Raw genomic sequence first — 18,789 nt, 5'->3', positions numbered from 1 at the left:
GGGATTCCTACAGTCTGTGTGTACATTTAAGCTTTCTTTAGAGGAAACTTGAAAGAGTGTGGCATTTGCTGTCCAACACCACCCTGATAAAGTAAACCCTGGAAGATACTTTGTAAGGGAGCGAAGGCCAGATTTTCAGACAGATTAGTGCAGGGTGTGGTCAGGCTCCACCCGCCACATTTCCAGGTGGCACAAATTTTTGTTCTTGAGGTTAAACCTAATAGGTTATTTATCAGGCATATGGAGGTAAAGTGCAGAGCTGAACCATTCTCTGGGCTTATACATCCTAGTTTTCCCCTTAACCCAATGGAAGAATGGGGTAACTGACTCCATATGGCACAGGCTCACAATTGTTATGTGGCTTGTCTAGTTACAGCAGGATAGAGCCAACTCCTTCTAGCTAAATGTCTTTTTCCTTATTATATAACTTTATTCTAAATACATATTCCTCCAAGTTTTCACTTCTCAGTAAGAAATCAGATTTTTATGCCTGTCTCTTCATGGAAGCAACTTGAAGAATGTAGAGACAACCTGGCAAGCTAGTTAAAAATACTTATTGTTAGGATACACCACAGTTCCAGATTCACATAACCTAAGAAAAGAGTTTCTGTCTCTAGCACGTTCTCAAGATGTGTTGGTACTATTGATATAGAATCTTCATCTTGACAGTTTCAATTTGAAAACCTCTTCAAAAAACATAGCCCATGCTCTTAACAAATAGTCAGTGGCTTCTCTGTGTGAGACGGGCAGGTATGACCAGACCTAGCCTGATCTTTAGGCTCCCAGATGGAGGCAATAAAAGAAAAACAAACAAGTAAATACTAAAGCTACAACCAAGAGTAATGTGTGAAAAGCACAGCAGAATGCTTGCTATCAGTCTACATTTTAGGGGAGGGAAACCAAATGGCGGTTTTGACTTTTCATCTCCCTGGGAAAGACACATCTGAACTAAACTTCTAAATAATTCCTGGCTCATGAAGCAATTCCCAATCAAAGAAACCAAGGAGAGGCTGAGAATGATGAAAAACTAAAATTCTACACAACAGTTTCCTCCCCAGGACCTGACTTTCAGAAGAAGGCAGGGCTCTTTAGAAAGCCACAGCAACACATGGACCTTCCTAGGCTAAGATGTGTCAGAGGCAGCAGTCCAGCCCTTCCTCAGCTTCCCATAAAGCAGAAGCCTCCTCTCCTTGCTGAACTTTTCCTCTGAAGATACCTACTGCCTTGCTTGTCTACATAATTGACCTGTAGGAGACCTGTTAGTAGTCTTCTTAAACATTGTACTTAAGGACTGAAGCGGTCTGGTGCTCCTTTGGCCGCCTAAATTGAAATCTGAACAGCTCTCTGCACACGCTAATTGCCCACACTGTGCCATTGACGGTAGGTACTACAGGAAGGTTGTCGAGTTTGGGTTTCGAAAAGCCTGAATTTAGATCAGTTAATATGACTGATCTAAAGATAATTACATGTGTCTTTATAAAAAACAAGTGACCACCTCACAGGAGCACTGGTACTAAGGAAATGCACATTTATTTGGAATTTACTAAATACTAGCTCTCATGCTGAGTACTTTTAAGAAAAATCTATTAAGCCAGATGATATACATTAAGGTTAAGTGCTATGAAAATAATTATAATTAGGACATCATTTAAAAACAGGGTTGGGTCACAAAGTTATTAGGATTTAATCATGAGATGAAACTGGTGAAAGGTTTTATTTGATTTGATGACTTGCCCCACAAAGTTGTCTGAGGAACATAACAAAAACAAAACAATATAGCACAATTCATAAAATCCCTCAAATGTTCTCACATATATCCTACTCCTCCTGACCTTCCTACCAAAAATAGAGGAAGAGGAAGAAGGGGAGGAAGAGAAAGCCATCTGCTGCTGGAGTACCTTATAGCTTTAGTAGAGGATCAGGGTTTGGGTCCCAGCACCCACATGGCTCGTAATAACTGTAACTTTTTGTTCCAGTGGCTTTTTATTCCACTGTCTCTCTGGCTTCCACAGGCATTCCATACACGTGGGCCACATGCACTTACACACAAGCAGGAAAAATACTCATACATGGAAGATTAAAATAAATATGTTGGTCTAGAAAGTTGGGTCAGAGGTCAAGAGCACTTGCTGCTCTTATAGAGGACCCAGGTTCAGTTCCTACCTGAATCCACATGGCTCACAACCATTTCCAAGTTCACAGTCCCGGGGGATCTGATGCCCTCTTCTGATGTCTGAGGACACAAGGCATAATATGCTGTGCACACACACATGCAGGTAAAACATCCATACACAAAATAAATTAAAAATTATGTCATCATGTCTGCTCACATTATAATGGGAAATACTAACATTTGTCTTTAAGACTTTAAGTGTAGACTGTCTTCCCAGCAAGATGTAGACTTAGACATTTTCTTTCTCTAAGGCAAAAGAAATGAGATAAAGCAAATATTTTAAGTCACACAACAAATCAAAAGTTTACTAAAAGCTTAAGAGTAAATGTTTTTCTGTGCCAGAGTGGTAGTGGCCCTCGCCTTTAATCCAAGCACTCAGGAGGTAGAGGCAGGAAGATCTCTGTGAGTTTGAGGCCAGCCTGAGCTAGAGAAAGTTACAGAATACCCAGGGCTATGCAGAGAAACCTTGTCTTGAAAAGATTAAAAAAAAAAAAATGTTCTTTATGATTCGTGGGTATAAAATCAGCACTATTCTTTCTCCAAGAGCTAAGAAATTAAAACAGCCAAGCATGGTGGTGGGCACCTATAATCACAACATTTTGAAAAGAACGAGGAATTTAAGGCCAGACTCGATTACATAGTGAGTTTGAGACAAACTTGGGTTATATGAGTCCCTGTCTCAAAAAATGGTAGTTCAGTAATAGAAAAAGGAGGTAGGGAATTAAGAGCTGGTTAGATAGTTCAATAGGTAAAGGAACTTATTGAGCAAGACCAGTGAACTTATTAGTTCAATGCTCAGGACCCACAGAAAGTTTGGAGGAGGTATCCAACTTCAAAGAGCTGTCCTCTAACCTCCACACACATCATGTACATATATAACAAGTAAATAAATTAATTTTTAGAGTTAAGAGGCTGGAAAGACAGCCCAACGGTTACAGTGCTGCTACTCATTCAGAGGACTGAGTACCGTTCCCAACTACCACACTGGGTGGGTGACAAGAATCTGTAACCTTTAGGGGATATGATGCTTTCTTCTCACCTCCAAGGGAAAACACGCACACACACATTCACACAAACTCAGCATGTGATGAGCATGGAAATGAACTCCTGTGGCCTGAAATTCACTATTCTAGGGCAAACTCATTCAGCCAGAAGCTGCAGAAAGCACTTTCCAGTAAGATGCTAACCACAGAGTAAGGTGCAAAGAAGATTAAAACAAACAAAAACAACCTATTTTGATGCTTTTCCTCTGGATTCTGTCTTTGCTATCTCATTGCTACAACCAATCAGTGCTCTGGGCTGAAAGGAAGGGAAGTGGAAGAAGCCAGGCTAGAGATGAGGGACCACCTGTCTACAGGTTTGACTGCAGTGAAGGAGTTGGAAGAGGAAGGCCACAGCATAGGGCCATTTGCACAAGTCCTGAATTCCAAGCTCAAGAGTGTATAATTTTTCATATACAGTAAGCACAAGAGAACACAGTGGGAGACTAACAAGGCAGAGGATTCTCCCACAAGGACTAAGCAAGCAGATGTGAAGCTACAGGGAAGGTATTGTGAACTTCTGTAATTATAGTTTTCTAAGCAGGAAGTTGAACACAGTTGTTTCAACTTTCTTTCCTTATCTTAAAGAAAAAAAAGCAACAACAGAATGACTCCAACTTTATGAGACAGTGGTTGACCTGAAGAAAGTAATAATTTAATTTGATAGGTGGAAAAATGAAAGAAAGCTATATGTACTGGTGGCTAAGGTCGGAGTTCAGAGATTGAAGAACCTGACCTCTCTTACGCCATGAACCTAGGAGTGATTAAAACAAACAAACCAAAAGCCAGTATCTCTCGGTTCCTGAAGCCAATAAGATTTCCACTCCCACTTGCTCACTGGCCCATAAATCTCCACATGGTATGTTATCTAAACAGACCAGGTTCCTCTTAATATCAGACTTGGCTTAGATGCTAGGAAAGCAAACCCCAATCAACTGCATCCAGCAAAAAGCATAGTAACACACTACCATGAAGTGAAAGCCCTTCCCAGACATATATACTAAATATATAAATTCATATAGGGGGCATTAAAAAAAAATCAACAAAACATCCCATATACTGGTGACAAAAACTAAGGAGGATTATGCCCAGGGGTAAAAAGGCAGACTCCCCAGCATGCAAAACATTAGATCAGCACACAGAATTTATGTTATCAAAAATAACATTTACAAGAACTACAAGTATCAGAACACTGCACCGGGGATCAGGAGCTGAGAAAGGTTTTTATTAAAACTCTCCCACTGTTTAAACCTCAATCCATTTTCCTAATCACCAGGACACTGTCGGAAGTTAGTGACCCTAACATGATCCACCCCATCTGAAAGTTAATTCACCCTTTTTCAGTTCCTCAACACAGGTGGTTTTCTGTTATAGAAATACCAACAGTAAACTTATGCAACTCAAAACCACAATATTTAAAAATAAGAACATTATCTGGAGCTAAAGCAAGGGACAAAATTTACTTCTAAAAATTTGGTATATTTACTACCCAACTTAATCCCCACCACTTTTTAATGAGATTTTCTTGAAGAAAAAGCACAAGAACTAAAGTACCAAGGGCATCTGTGTGATTTTTTTAAAAAAACATTTCCTTGTCCAGAGAGGACAGTTAAGACATTTCCTGTGTATAAGCTCCACCCTTCACAGTGAACACTTTACAACCACATTTAACCCTTTTAGAATAACAGCCTTTTGTCATGGGTGGGTCTGACAGTGCATTCCATACACATCCTTTTTATACTTTCTATTGTTTAATGGTTTTTACTGAAACTACACAGCACGGACAGGCTAGAAACAGAAAATGATGAGTTTTCTGACTGAATCCTCTAAGTGCTTCTCCTTAGAGAGCCCAGGCCAAGGGGAAAGGGGACATTCTGAGTTCTGATTCTAGAAGTGTAGGGCTCCGCAAAGACCTAGACCATGATATATTTTCTACTTCACTACTTACAAGCTCAGTCACCTAAATTTTCAAGAAAGCAAATTCCACCTTCAATGATTCAGATGCAACTGAAGACTCAGTGATCTAGCGCTAACGACCCACCTCGCAGCCAGCTGCTGAAAGAATGCAGCAAAGGCTAGCAAATGTTTAAAAATCACATCCTGTTCTGCCTCACTTTCCAAAACAAGCCAATGCTGTCAAAATACTTCACAAGACAAGTAAATCAATGAATGAAAGGTATCACCACCTTCCAATAAAAGCATACTAGGACCAAGCTGCTTCCTTCCGTACATCCTCATTTAGGTCGGAGTTAAAGAGACGTACAAGTCTTTGGATATTCTTTACAGTACTAGAGCTACTCCTACCTACTACCAGATTTTACAGGCTTCTAAGTGCAAGCTCTATTTTCAGCTACAGACCTTTATTTTTTACTCATGGATAGGCTGAGTCCCTAACCAAGGCCTGCTGACTGGTCAGAGACAGCCCAGGGCTACAAGCAGAAACAGCACACTACTCCAGGAACCTGCTCTCCAGAAAAACATGTGCAGCAAAATACTGGATGCATTCAGTCTTTGAGCCTGGCATAGACTCTAGAAAATGCCGGTAATTGATCCAACTAATCCCACCCACAGCCCTGGATTGACAATAAGTAGCTTTTATTATAAATTACATAGCCCATCAAATTAATGGGAAAGCTGTAATACAACAAGTTAAAATTAGGCTTAGGAACTAACACTAATTTACCAAAGACTCAGGAACAAAAAGACCACTTCCTCCTCCCCTTTGCTATTGTTCTATTGGGCTGGGTCTGGAGCAGTGTACTTTACACCTTTAAGTGCTCCCAGAGGTAAGAGGCTGGGGGCTGGGAGGTAGAGAGGCGGGCTGAAACTGAAAGCATACTGATGGATCTATTAACATTAATCTCCTAAAATCCCGAATGGTGTGTTTCTGTGCGTGTGTACAACAGAAGTAGGATGCCTGACAACTAGAGCCTAGAACCAAAAGATACTGGAGAGATTCCAAATGGTGGCTAATCTAGAGCCTAGAGTAGTGTGAGCAACTGCCTCCTTTAATGTCTCAATTAGGTGCTCACTGTCAACCTGGGGCCGTGTGGCTGCTATCTTCACTAGGGTCGTGTACCGTATGGCAGAAATAAAGCTTCAAAAAGCACCAGGATCCTGTCGGAACACCTGCAAACAGGCCTGGCCCTTCGCAGCGGACTTACCTTGGAGCTGTTTGAATCTCCCTTCCAGTTGGTTGTAGTTGTAAGGCACCTGCCCGGTGTAGGCCGGCGACAGCGGCCCTGAAATGCTGGATGTCCTCTGCAACTCCATAATGCCCGACCTAAGGCCCAGGCCGGCTAGGCTACACCGTAGGAATCCTGCTCCAGCCCCCTCCTACCCCCATCCAACTCCAGGCAGCTTCCGCGGCTCCCGCCCAGGCGAAAGGGCCGGACCTCAAGCCAGTCGCATTCCGGTCGGTCGGAAATAGGTGCAGGGTGATCTGATAGGAAGTTGGCTGCAGAGTCCACCTTAGCCTGGTGGAGTTACCACTCCGGCATCTAATCCCCTGTGGATTTCCTTCCTTGTGTGGCCCTTGCCTGGAAGCTAGAAATAAATTACCCGAGAGGGAGGAGGGAAAGGAGGAAGGAGGCAGGATCCTACTGGAAAATATTTTAAATATGGCCAACCCTAAGCACGCTGCGCTCCTGCTCGCGGAGCAGCGCACACCTCCCTCCCTCCCGCCCGCCCGCCCGCTGCCGGTTTGTAATTTAATCGGGAGCTGCGGTGAGCTGCGCGGTGATGTCACCTGATTAGCATAACAGCATTGTGAAGGAAACACAGGCCGAACCACGCGGAAGGGCGCACGCAGGCCAACCTTACAGACCCCAACCCGCGCGGTCAGGCCTCACAAAGCTGCTGGAATTACAACGTTCAGTTCTGTTAGGCCCCGCCTAACAGAAAAGTCTCCGATTACTATCACCCGAAAAAGGGGTGCAGGGCTCAGAGGCGAGCGAGAGCCCCGCAGACCAAGCCGCCGAGCACCTGGGCACAGGCAGCCACTGCGCGGGCGCCAACCGCAAGCACAGCCCAACCCGGCGCCACCGTAAGTCAAACAAAAGTCAGTCTAGGCACCCTGCAGGGCACAGCCCCCAGAAATGAGAACGAGGCCCTCTGGAGAACCTTCTCAGTAGACATTCTGCCATTACTACATTTCTGGGGTGATGCACCCGGTTAGTAACTCCGTGAAAGTAAGATTTATCAGAGTACCGTGGTGCAAAGCATTGTGGGAGGAAGGTACACAGGTAAACACTACCACAGGATGTCTTGAGAACTTTACATTCCTGTGGAAGAGAACAGCAATCACCTCCGAAACTTTGATTTGTTTACTGACGCCTCTCAAGTTTTGGTCCTCTCTAGTTGCTTCTCTCACCTACTTCTACCAAAAGAAATCCTATGTAGAAAATAACGTGATAAAAATATATCCGTGGGAAATAATTGACTCCTAAACTCTTCCTACTTTTTCCCCTCACTACAACTGGCAGCTCCGTAATAAACTTGGCACTTCCAGCTTGGAACCCTGCAGCTATCACTACAGAAGGTAATTTCAGTGCGGTAATGCTCAGGTCTGTGGAGACAGGAAGACGAATCCGTATGGCTAACATGGTCTGTACATAACAAGTTCCAGATCACCAGCTCTATTCTGCAAGGAGTATGCACCGAGGAGGGGGCCAGGCCAGGGCCAGAGATGACAACAAAGCCTGTTAGCTGTTCATCCCTCAACAATCTCAGCTCCTGTTTGCCACACAGCTGCATCTTAAGGTGTACCTACACTGTCAATTTTTGGCTCCCAAGGCAGGCCCAACCAAAAGACATTTTTACATCCAAGACGTAGAACATATTCTAAAGCCCTCCTGTCTCTGCCAATAGGAACTGACGCTAGCAAGACCGTGAAAAGGTAGGTCTTAGAAGACACATTTAAGTCTAGGATTCTCAAAACCTAACTTTGAAGACAGTCAAGCAAGCGTCCTCATTACCTGGTCTTAATAAGAAACCCTGGACTCTCAACCTTGGCTGTTAATATTGAGAAATAATACCTATCACTACAAAACCACTAAAGTTGGACGTGAAAGTACCCATACTGTTCCAAGCTCACCACTCCTTACACTGTCTCCCGTCGCAACAAGACTACAAAGTATAATGGGAAATTATTTCAAAGGGGATCTTTTTAACAGACCCCACTTCACTGTTAAATAGCCAGTGATGGGGTGAGTCTTTGTGTGTCCAGCTACAGCTCAGAATCCAAGATTGCAAAGTGTTCTGCCATCCAACAATGGTTTTGTTTTGTTTTGTTTAAGCCACTCAGTTATCATCCTTTTCAGCTCTTGTTAGTGTGGGGACATATATTAAACAAGCTTTCTAAGTAGCCAGATTCCATACAGTGGAATAAAAAGATGAGGACTAGTGTAGCCACACTCAAACCTTAAAAGCATAGACTGAAAAACCACAGAGTGAATGCATGGGGCTGAAGAAGGATTTAGCAACCCACAGAAACATCCATTTGGTGGTATGGGGCCAAGTAAAAACAGGAGACAACTCTGAAGACCCATCTGACCTAACTCAGTAGCCGGGAAAAAGTAGAGTACAGCCAGTTTGAACTGCATTTACTGCACACACTGCTGTTTTAGAGGATTCAAAGAAAACTGGAGAGTTCTTAGACAAAGGGTATGGGACAAATTACAGGCAAATAGTCAAATACTAAGAAAACATGAAGAGTTCAGAGAACAAGGAGGCCACATCTAGTTAGGAAGGGTCAGAGGGAAGAACCCTAGGAATCGCTGGCATCTGGACTGGTTCCTGAAACGCAGACAACCAGTGTGTTGGAGAGAAGGTAAAGCTTCCTCATGTAACTGCCAAAGGACTAGGACAGGCAATGTGACTGGCTAGCTGCAGCACAAAGAACTGTCGGCTTGGGAGAGAAGCATGAAAACAAGCTAGAATCAAGTGGGGGCTTAGAAAGTTTTGAGCCAGAGAACATGGTCTGCACTGGGCTCTAGCAGTGATTAACCTGGCAGATAGGAGAGACTGAATGCAACAAGACAACTGTCTAGGTCAAAGGGCCCGTTAGGGTGTGGCAATGGGATTAGAAAGGAATGACTGATGTAAGAGTTCACCTGCAGAACTTCGGTTGCTAATCGAATGCAAGACATTCTAAGGATAGTAAAAATGATTGTTTTAGAGCTGGCTGGGGGGTATGAAGGAGGAATGATGAGCATCCTCTTCTGACAGGCCAACTCTCTGTCATCTGCAACACCAGGTGACATGGCCATAGTGGTCAGGAATGAAGAAGTAGAAGTCAAAGCCGGAGACTGACTCTGGAGCACAGGTGCAAGTGTAGATTTAGTGGCGTTACATCCAGGAAGGGAGGAATAGGGCAAGAAGCTAAGCAGGGATCTGGGGAAGGTGTGGCCTCGGGAAAGAAAACAGTGGATGACCAGAGGTGCTAGAACTTAGCCCCAAGATAGCCATAACTGAAGAGACAAGTCACCAGGGAATGAAAATACAATAAAGAAAGGAGCCGCACAAGGGAGGAATGGAGAGAGACAGCATGAAATGCTACAAAAGGGACTTAAAGGAGACAGTATGCCAGGGGCGGATTAGACCAATGGGTCCAAACCAGCAAAAGCCGGTTACCCAAATAAACAGAGAAGAGGTAATGGAGACACTTCATGTGTCAGGAGAAGAGATTCTGAGTAGGGCCCAGTCAAGCCTGATGTCTGTGCTCACGTTTCAGCTAGTCCTGAGTTGGTACATGTGAATGAATAGCTTAAGGTTGAGCCATCAGCCTTAGCTAAGAAGAGGCACATGCTTGGTCAGGAGAAAAATGAAGGTGTTCTGAAGAAGCAAATTTAAGGGAGCTTAGTCGTACCTGAATAAAACAAAAGGCTCCACAGTCTTACCCACAGTCTTATTTATAGTTACCTCAGAATTGGAATCTCCAAAACCCTAACCAATTGCAGGAAAATGTGCATATCCATGGGAGTGTTAAAGGAAAGAGTTTTCAGCATGCTTAACCAGCTTTCTGTAGTAACAGACTGCAATTTTAATTTATCCCATTTTTTTTTCTCATCTAAAAACTGTCATTCCTCACTCAGGTAGGGAGCCAACTCTGATAAATGGTTGTGCCTGTCTTCTAACTGCAGCCAGATTCCAGGGTGAAATACAGACAGACGTGGCTGCCAAGGAAGCTACAGGAACAATACAACTGAAGCCCACACAGGCTGCATCTGTGATAAAAGATACAGCCAGGCTCCTGTAGTGATCTGTAGACAGAAGCAATATGAAGCAATGGCATGGTAGAAGGGCAGAACATTTGGTGCATAGGCTCATCCTAACATTCAAATGCCATCAAGAAACTTTATAATAATATGGCTTCTAACTTTCTTGTCCATAAACCAGACAAGTTGAAATCTGCAGTCGTAAAATTTTCTGTATATCCTAAAAGTATTCATCTGTGACATGAGTGCCCCAAGCTTGGGTTTCAGTTGTTATAACTTTACTCTCAATTACCAGTCTCCAGTCACATACAATGATATGTGACCGGTCATTGTGGTTTAAATGACAACAGCTCTATAGGCTCACAGATTTGAATGCTTGGTCCTCAGTTGGTAGAACTGTTTGGGAAAGATGATGAGGTGTGGCTTGTTGGAAGGAGTGTGACATTGGGTGGGCTTCAAAAGCCCAAGGCATTCTAGTTACATCTGTCTCTATGCCGTGTGCTTGTGGATCAGACGTGAGCTCCCAGCTACGTTCCGATGGCCTGCCTGCCTGCCGCCATGCTCCCTCCCTCCCATGATGGTAATGGATTTACCCTCTAGAACTGTAACCTCCAACACTCTTTCTTCTCTCTGTTTCCTTGGTCATGGTGTCTCTACATAGCAATTAGAAAAGTAGCCAAGATGGTCATAAAGTCCCAACATACATGTAGATTACAGTAAGTTCGTATAGGCTGGGGTGTGATGCTTGCCTTTAATTCAGCACTAAGGAAACAAAGGCAGGCAGATTTCTGAGAGGCTGAGGCCATCCAGGTCTACACAGAGTTCCAAAACAGCCAAGTTGACATTGTGAGACCTTGTCTCAAAAACTGAAAAAAAAGTTCCACATAAATTTCCTCAAGTGACTAACCCCGTGATGTTGTCCTACGTTGTCTCCGGTTTGCATACACAGCATGTGCTTTCCTGACCCATGGCTGCACAGGTGGTGAGTAGCAGAAACAATGGGCCCATCCCCAAGCTCGCCAAGTCCAGTATACTCTCCAGATCTTTGTTTCTCCAGTCTGCTTAGAGTCTAGCTACTAAGCGATGGTTTTTAAGTTTTTGGAAAAGCCAGAAGACTCTATCAAGGTAAGCCTAAAATCCACGCAGTTCCACAGCAAACCTCCTCTAGGTCTGAACTAGACACATTCTTTACTAGTTCACACAAAACTGGCTACTTGAGAGCTCTGGTGTGAACGGGTTTGTTTAGTTTTATTTGGTTTTGTTCCTCTTTCCATACTCGCTGGATCTCCACTCTATAGGACTCTAGAGGACTTAGCATGTGGACTGTGAATGGGAAGACACGGGGGTGAGCTCACTCTAGGACTCTAGAGGACTTAGCATGTGGACTGTGAATGGGAAGACACGGGGGTGAGCTCACTCTAGGACTCTAGAAGACTTAGCATGTGGACTGTGAATGGGAAGACACGGGGGTGAGCTCACTCTAGGATTCTATAGGACTTAGCATGTGGACTGTGAATGGGAAGACACGGGGGTGAACTTAAGCCTCTGTTCTCAGGGCCGTTGTGCTGCCTTGGGTTGCGGAATGCTTTTTCTACATTATAGCAAGCATGAAAAGGGTAAGCTTTGGATGCTCATTTCCTGAAAACCCAAACATTAACAAGACTGAAGACGTCCAGGAGAGGATGTTGAAAATGCTAAGATGTGACAGGCATTTGTACACATCTCACCCCAGGATTTGGAAAAGCAAGCCCAGAGCTGGGAGGGAACAGGAGGAGGTTTCACACAAACAATTGCTGAGCAGACTCTTTGCACGACTCTTTCCAGATTTGCCTTTCAGTCCCTCCCTCCCTCCCTCCCTCCCTCCCTCCCTCCCTCCCTCCCTCCCTTTCTCCTTCCCTCCTTCCTTCCTTCCTCCCTTCCTTCCTTCCTTCTTTTATAAAGGCAGAGCTGTACTCTGTAGCCCAGGCTGCCCTGGAATTTAGTGATCCTCCTGCCTCAGCCTCCTGAGTACTAGGATTCCAGGTGTGAGTCACTACTCCCAGCTGCTTTTCATTCCTCATTACTGTCAAATCCTTGTGACAATAATCACAGACAATTCCCTGGAGCATTCCTTCTCAAAAAACAGGAACATTATTACTAAAATCCCCCCACTGCATCTATACGCTGGGACTGCTGTACATTACCTTTCTGCCTCGTCCAGGTTCTTAATGCCTTGCCCCTCCTGGCCTACCTACTCCATCAGGCAGTCACAAACTCCCCCATTAGAAAATCCACACTCAAAATCTTCCTTTAGGGACAGGCAAGATGGCTCAGCAGCTAACAGTGAGGGCCCGCCTCCAAGCCTGGAGAATTGCATTCAGTATCAGGGACCCACATTTGGGAGAGACAATCAACTCCTTGAAGTTGTCCTCTGACCTCAATATGTGTGTTCAAACACACACTCATCAAAATCTTTGAGTTACAAAACTGTAACACCATCAGATTATGAAGCAAGTTACACAAGGCCCATGTTGCGTGGGGGCCAGGATGCCATATCATACTTCATGACCTGTAGCCATTGCTAGCTCTACAACTTGGAGGAATAACTCCTCTCATTCTCTCATATTCCTCCCACCTACTTCATACACATACAGAAGCAAAATCATCTAGTCATACAGCAGACCCTGAAACACCAGAGCAGAACAAACCTAATTCATCCCATTTTCTCAGTCAGTCTGTCTATCTCGCTCATATGGTCCTTTCAGAACTGAATACACAGCATCTGACATCAGCCAAGGTCCTGGGTGAGAACTGCTGGTTCTTGAACCTTCTACCCTAGCCAAACTTATCCATGTCATCTGTCATCTGCACAGGCAAGCCTTCCTTATATAGGCAAGAGAACACCCCAGTCAAGAGGCCCTGCCTTTGGCAAACAGGTGTTGCTAAGCTAGTGAATATATTACCAGTTGGCTTGGGGCCTGGGCCCCTCCCCCCCCCCCCAGGTACTCTGTAAATGGAAGAGTGTCTGAAGAATGTAAGAGGGACCAGGCCTGCTGTTGCCCTGATTTTTGGTTGTCCTTTTGGTTTCCCGCACAGAAGGGAAAGGCTGATGCACACTGGTGTGCAGAGCTATGGGGCTCCAGTTTCAGGAGGGATTCGTGGGATAGGAGAACACATTGTAGCATAGCTCAAGGAAAGCAAACGGGAAAGGCGGGATATAAATCTGTTCTTCATAAAAGCAAGTGTTCTGACCTTGCCCTCAGGTATTCACGCCCACGCTTATCTTTTCCAGGGACAGCAAAGAGAAAAGATGAAGAAACCACATTAAACAGGCATCTGGAACGGTAGGGAGTGTGACAGGGACCTTACTGAACCAGGCCTCAGACTGCCTTGTCTCCTAACAGCCAGAGCTAACCCATCCCACCACACTGTGTTACAGCAGCACTTTCTCCTCTGCTGGCAGGCACACTCTCCCAAGAAGAGGAGTGTGGGAGATGCAAACACCAGCAGGCAGTGATGGGTCAGCAGCAGAGAGAATGATAGCTACAGGAAGCACCACTTCAAATGGATCTACCCCCGGATTTGTCCTTTCTGCGGGGAAAGAGCTAAGCGGAGAGTGTATGTGTGCTTTCCTTATACAGCTGTTCCATGTTCCTGTGTGATTTTAATGTCAATTCTGACCGAACCTCTGTCAATGTGTCACACTAACATGAGAATTTCTGTTTATTAACTAGAAGTAGGAGGCACTATCTCTTGCTCTTTGAAAACAGCCCCAGTTGCAGGGACAGGGAACATAGGTAGCCCTGGCATGGGAGCATGTGCAGTGTCTTTAGGATGCAGTCATTTCTTCTTGCACCTGAGCGTCTGATGATTCCTCAGTGAGATAGCACAGCCTCCTCCCACAGGACCTGGATATGCAGACACTCACTGAGTCCAGGTTCTAAATAATTCACAGACGGCCCAGTCACTCAGGAGCACAAGGCCCACCAGCTGCCTAGGCAGTGGGAGCCAGGCTCTAGGTTTAAATACTATCAGGTACCTCTGAGACTGCTTCTAGAAAATACATAATCCTCTTTTCTTTATTTTCTCCTATTTTAAGCAAGGTAATTTCCAGTTTGAAAGAGGACAGGTTTTCAAGTAAATGAGTAGGAAGAAAGTGGCTTCCTTAAACAGGTACATGGTCACGGTATCCTTCCCTACTCAGGATTCCGGGATGACACAGCAGAGCAGCAGATACAGCCTGCCCTCCTCCAGCCTACTCAGCAACCACTCCCTGCCTCGAGCTTTCCAAGTCTGCTCCAAGTCTGGTATTGTCAAGTCTATAATGTAATGATCCTTCCTTCAAGAAGAGCTCAAAACTATAATCTGTAGATGAACTGTCTACAACCCCCTCCTCCAGGAAGGCTTCCTAGATTACAGCAGCTATGATAATGGCTTCTTCTCAGAAAGCCTACACTAGAAGCAGCAGCCTCCTTCTGGTACTTATCACAGTCTTATATTATTCCTTATCTCCTCTTGTGTGCCAGTCTTGTCTACTTAGTTGAAATAATGGAAGTGCACCAGTTATAAGATCCAAGAAAAGTAAAATGTGAATTCTATTCTCAGCTTTTGACACTGGCATGTAATCCTGAGCTGGACCCTTAGCCTGCCCAATACTGCTCCTAAAACCAAAAGATCTGGAAAAGAAAAAGCTCTGGTCTCTGGGATACAATGTTCTTGGAACTGTATCGTAAGTTGTTTTAGGACACTTAAGTCATATTCTTATTATGACACGTTAAAGAGCACTCTCCATGTTATTTTCCACTCCAGTAGGTAAGCAATTACCCAGAACCACGTGGGTCTGTGAGAAGTCTATGGAGATAAGGCAATCAATGGTTTGTGCTGGAGCTAGCCCCACAAGGTCAACACACAGCCCATTGTGCCTTGGGTAACGCACTGGTCCATGCTTCAGCCCTCACATTTAGATGACAGAGTTCTTACGGTGTCAGAGGCGGCTTTCCAAAGCCCACAATCTAAGCTCATCATCTCATCACAGGTGAGAGAAACGAGACAAGATACAAAGACACACCAAGGTACAAAACTCGTTACTGGCATACCGAGGGATGGAAAGCAGGCCTTCTGCTTCCTGCTATCACATTCCCAGAACAGTCTAGAAAGTATAGGAAGTTGAGGACAGAGGAAGGGGCAGGCACTTCTCACAAAAATTCATTGGCAAGGCAGGCCCAGGACCTGAAATTCTAGAAAGCTCTTCGTAATCCTCTCTCCCATCTACCTTCCAGAATCTATCACCAGCAGAAAACCAACCAGCTAAAGTAGCAGAGGGCTGATAGTCGTTGTGTCCCTTTCTGCTGAACTTGAACTAGCTCAAAGAATTGAGGCCTAGACTACCACACTATCAGTTTCCATCTCCGTATCCTGAGCAGAGCTGAGAACACAGGCCCCTAAAAGACCCTACTGTTCAAAGACCCCTTTGATCAGTTTTCTATACTGACCTGACCTTGCCTGCATTCTTCTTAGGCAGTCCTGAGGGAAATTATTGTCTCTTAAAATGCCATCTACTCAGAAAAGCATTATTTGAAACCACAACCATAACGATGCCTTTCTATTACTGACAGGTCTCTAGTAGCAAAGGCTAGCCTAAAGCTCATTGTGTAGTTGAGGATGACACAGAAGTTCTGATCCTTCTGTTCTCAACTCCAAGTGATGAGATTACTGGCAGGAGCAGTCACTTCCAGTTTGGACCAGCTCTGGGCATGCCAGGAAAGCACTGGTACACACCCCAGCCTCCCTATATGCCCTAATTTAAACCATCTTATAAAAGTTCCAGTAAAGGATGTGCAGGGATCTGGAACTTGTCTAAACTAGTGGAGACAGGTAAATGATCTCAGCACATGAAAACAGTATGAGGTTCTTCAAAACCCTAACCCAGAGCCACCACATGGTACAGAAATCCCATGCCTATAACCCGGAGCCACCACATGGGACAGAAATCCCATGTCTGGAACCCAGAGCCACCACATGGGACAGAAATCCCATGTCTGGAACCCAGAGCCACCACATGGGACAGAAATCCCATGTCTGGAACCCAGAGCCACCACATGGGACAGAAATCTCATGCCTGGAACCCAGAGCCACCACATGGGACAGAAATCCCATGCCTGGAACCCAGAGCCACCACATGGGACAGAGATCCCATGCCTGGAACCCAGAGCCACCACATGGGACAGAGATCCCATGTCTGGAACCCAGAGCCACCACATGGGACAGAGAACCCATGTCTGGAACCCAGAGCCACCACATGGGACAGAGATCCCATGTCTGTAACCCAGAGCCACCACATGGGACAGAAATCCCATGTCTAGGAAACAGTGCAGAGGCTCTAGGGTGACAGTTACATATCCTGCTTATTGCAACATTCAGCAAAGCAGTCAAGAGATAGGAACAGACCCAATTAATCAATGGAAGAACAGATAGAGAAAATCTGCAAGCAGGGGACCTCAGTTCCATACTCCAAGCCAACATTAAAAAGCAATCGAAATGGTGGTGTGGATTTGTCGTCCTAGCACTGAGGAGTTGAGCCCAGTAGGCCTCTACCAGCCTAGTTTGTCAAGTTCTAGACCAGTGAGAGACCTTGTCTCAAAAAAGGTCTGTACACCTGAGGAATAACACTGGACTACCTAGTTTTGTGTGTCAATTTGATGCAGCTGGAGTCATCAGAGATAAAGGCACCTCAGTTAAGGAAATGCTTCCATGAGATCCAGCTGTAAGGTATTTTCTCAATGATCAGCGGGGGAGGGCTCAGTCCACTGTGGGTGGTACCATCCCTGGGCTGTGGTCCTGGAGTCTATAAGAAAGCACACTGAGCAAGCAAGCCAGTGAGCAGCACCCCTCCATGGCCTGTGCATCAGCTCCTGCCTACAGGTTCCAGCCCTGCTGGAGATACTGTGCTTTCTCTCTCCAAAGATGGAAAGATGGATTGTGATCTATAAGTGTAAGCAGAATAAGCCCTTTCCTCCCCAACGTGCTTTCTTGTTATGGTTATGACTCCCCAACTAAGACGAACACTTAGGGTTGATCTCTGTCATGCCATGTGCATGCACACCCATACCCACATGTGCACTCACAAACATTAACACTCATACATAACAAAATGGAGAATGAGATCACTAGAATATTATTCTGCTTTAAAAAATGAAATCCTGTCACAAACTATCACATGGATGAACCTTAAAGGTATTGTGTTAAGTGCAAAAAGGCAGTCAAAACTAGAAAAAGAGGCTCATACTGGCATCTATGCAATCTACGGGTCCACTACAGTCTGTGCAGGTCTGAGCCAAGAAGACAGCCATAGTGGTGGTGCACTGCCAATAGGAAATGGCCCATCAAGGCAAACTGACATCCCCTGGAGATGATCAAGCCACTCTGTAGTCTATGTCCCTGGAGCCCCTTCTGCTTCTGGGCAAGGAGCAATTTGCCGGTGTGGATATGTGCCCCAAATTTATGCCATCCTATAGCCCATTTCTAAAGCCCTGGTAGCTTATCAAAAGTATGTAGATGAGCCTCTAAGAAAGAGATAAAAGATACCCTCATCCAGTTTGATCCAACCCTGCTTGTAGCTGCCCCTGCTTGATACCAAAAATCCTACCAATAAGCCCATCTCAAGGATCAGGGTCTGTTCACCTTTGTAATAAAATATCCTAGGATTTTGATGTTAAATAAAAACCAAACATGTTCCATTTACATGAAACAGTAGTCCAAGTCCTGGGAACAGACAGGAGGATGGAGGAGGGACAACAAAGTGACTGTCTAGTTAGTTGTCCCTCAGTTTTACAAGATTAAACCGTTCCAGACATCTGTTACCCAGGAGTGTGTGTGCAGTTAATAGTAATGAAAGGTGCACTTTTGGTTATTAGTTTTTTTTAAAATAATGAAAAACTTTCAACAAAGACAGAGGGAACACACTGACAGCGGCTCTAGAATCACATGCCCTTCACGTGCTCTCAAAGCTGTCAGCCAATCCCTCCAAACCCTGTTTTCCAACCTTAAGAAATAAGAAGTGGACTGGGAATCCTGCCAAATCTCATTTTTATAACAAAGGTCTCATAAATGAGTTACTGACTCACACTGTGCAGAACTGTGGTATGACTACCACACAGTCCCAGTTAATGCAGGACCTTGTGAGCTTAGCTCTACAATGCCAACCTTCATCCAACTGCTCAAACCTTGACTTTCCAGTCAGTATCTCTAAGACTGATAGCCCAAAGCCGAGCAACTGTGACTTGATTCAGTAGTCATCATTCTGAGGCACATGTACATTCATTTAACAGTGTGTGGTGTGTGTGTGTGTGTGTGTGTGTGTGTGTGTGTGTGTGTGTGTGTG

The 18,789-nt window shown here is 44.8% G+C and overlaps 1 protein-coding gene across 3 annotated transcripts in view; it reads right to left on the bottom strand.

Moving 5' to 3' along the window:
• The window catches only part of Sptbn1 (spectrin beta, non-erythrocytic 1), a 123,756-nt gene that overhangs the window by 92,004 nt on the left and 12,963 nt on the right, over positions 1 to 18,789 (bottom strand). Inside the window, exon 1 of one of the 3 annotated variants that reach the window (XM_028778002.1) lies at positions 6,378 to 6,865. The exons of 1 other annotated variant lie outside the window; for it this stretch is intronic. In XM_028778002.1, the coding sequence (XP_028633835.1) occupies positions 6,378 to 6,486 (109 nt within the window). In that variant the 5' untranslated portion in view covers positions 6,487 to 6,865. Of the gene's footprint in view, positions 1 to 6,377; positions 6,866 to 18,789 lie in introns of those variants that run through there. One more of the 3 variants, XM_028777993.1, reaches the window with a different exon arrangement.

Source organism: Grammomys surdaster, unplaced genomic scaffold (assembly GCF_004785775.1).
Source record: "Grammomys surdaster isolate TR1022 unplaced genomic scaffold, NIH_TR_1.0 67, whole genome shotgun sequence".
NCBI classification, from domain to species: Eukaryota; Metazoa; Chordata; class Mammalia; order Rodentia; family Muridae; genus Grammomys; species Grammomys surdaster.
Note: the sequence above shows the minus strand (reverse complement) of the source record. Positions and strands in the feature narration are given on the sequence as shown.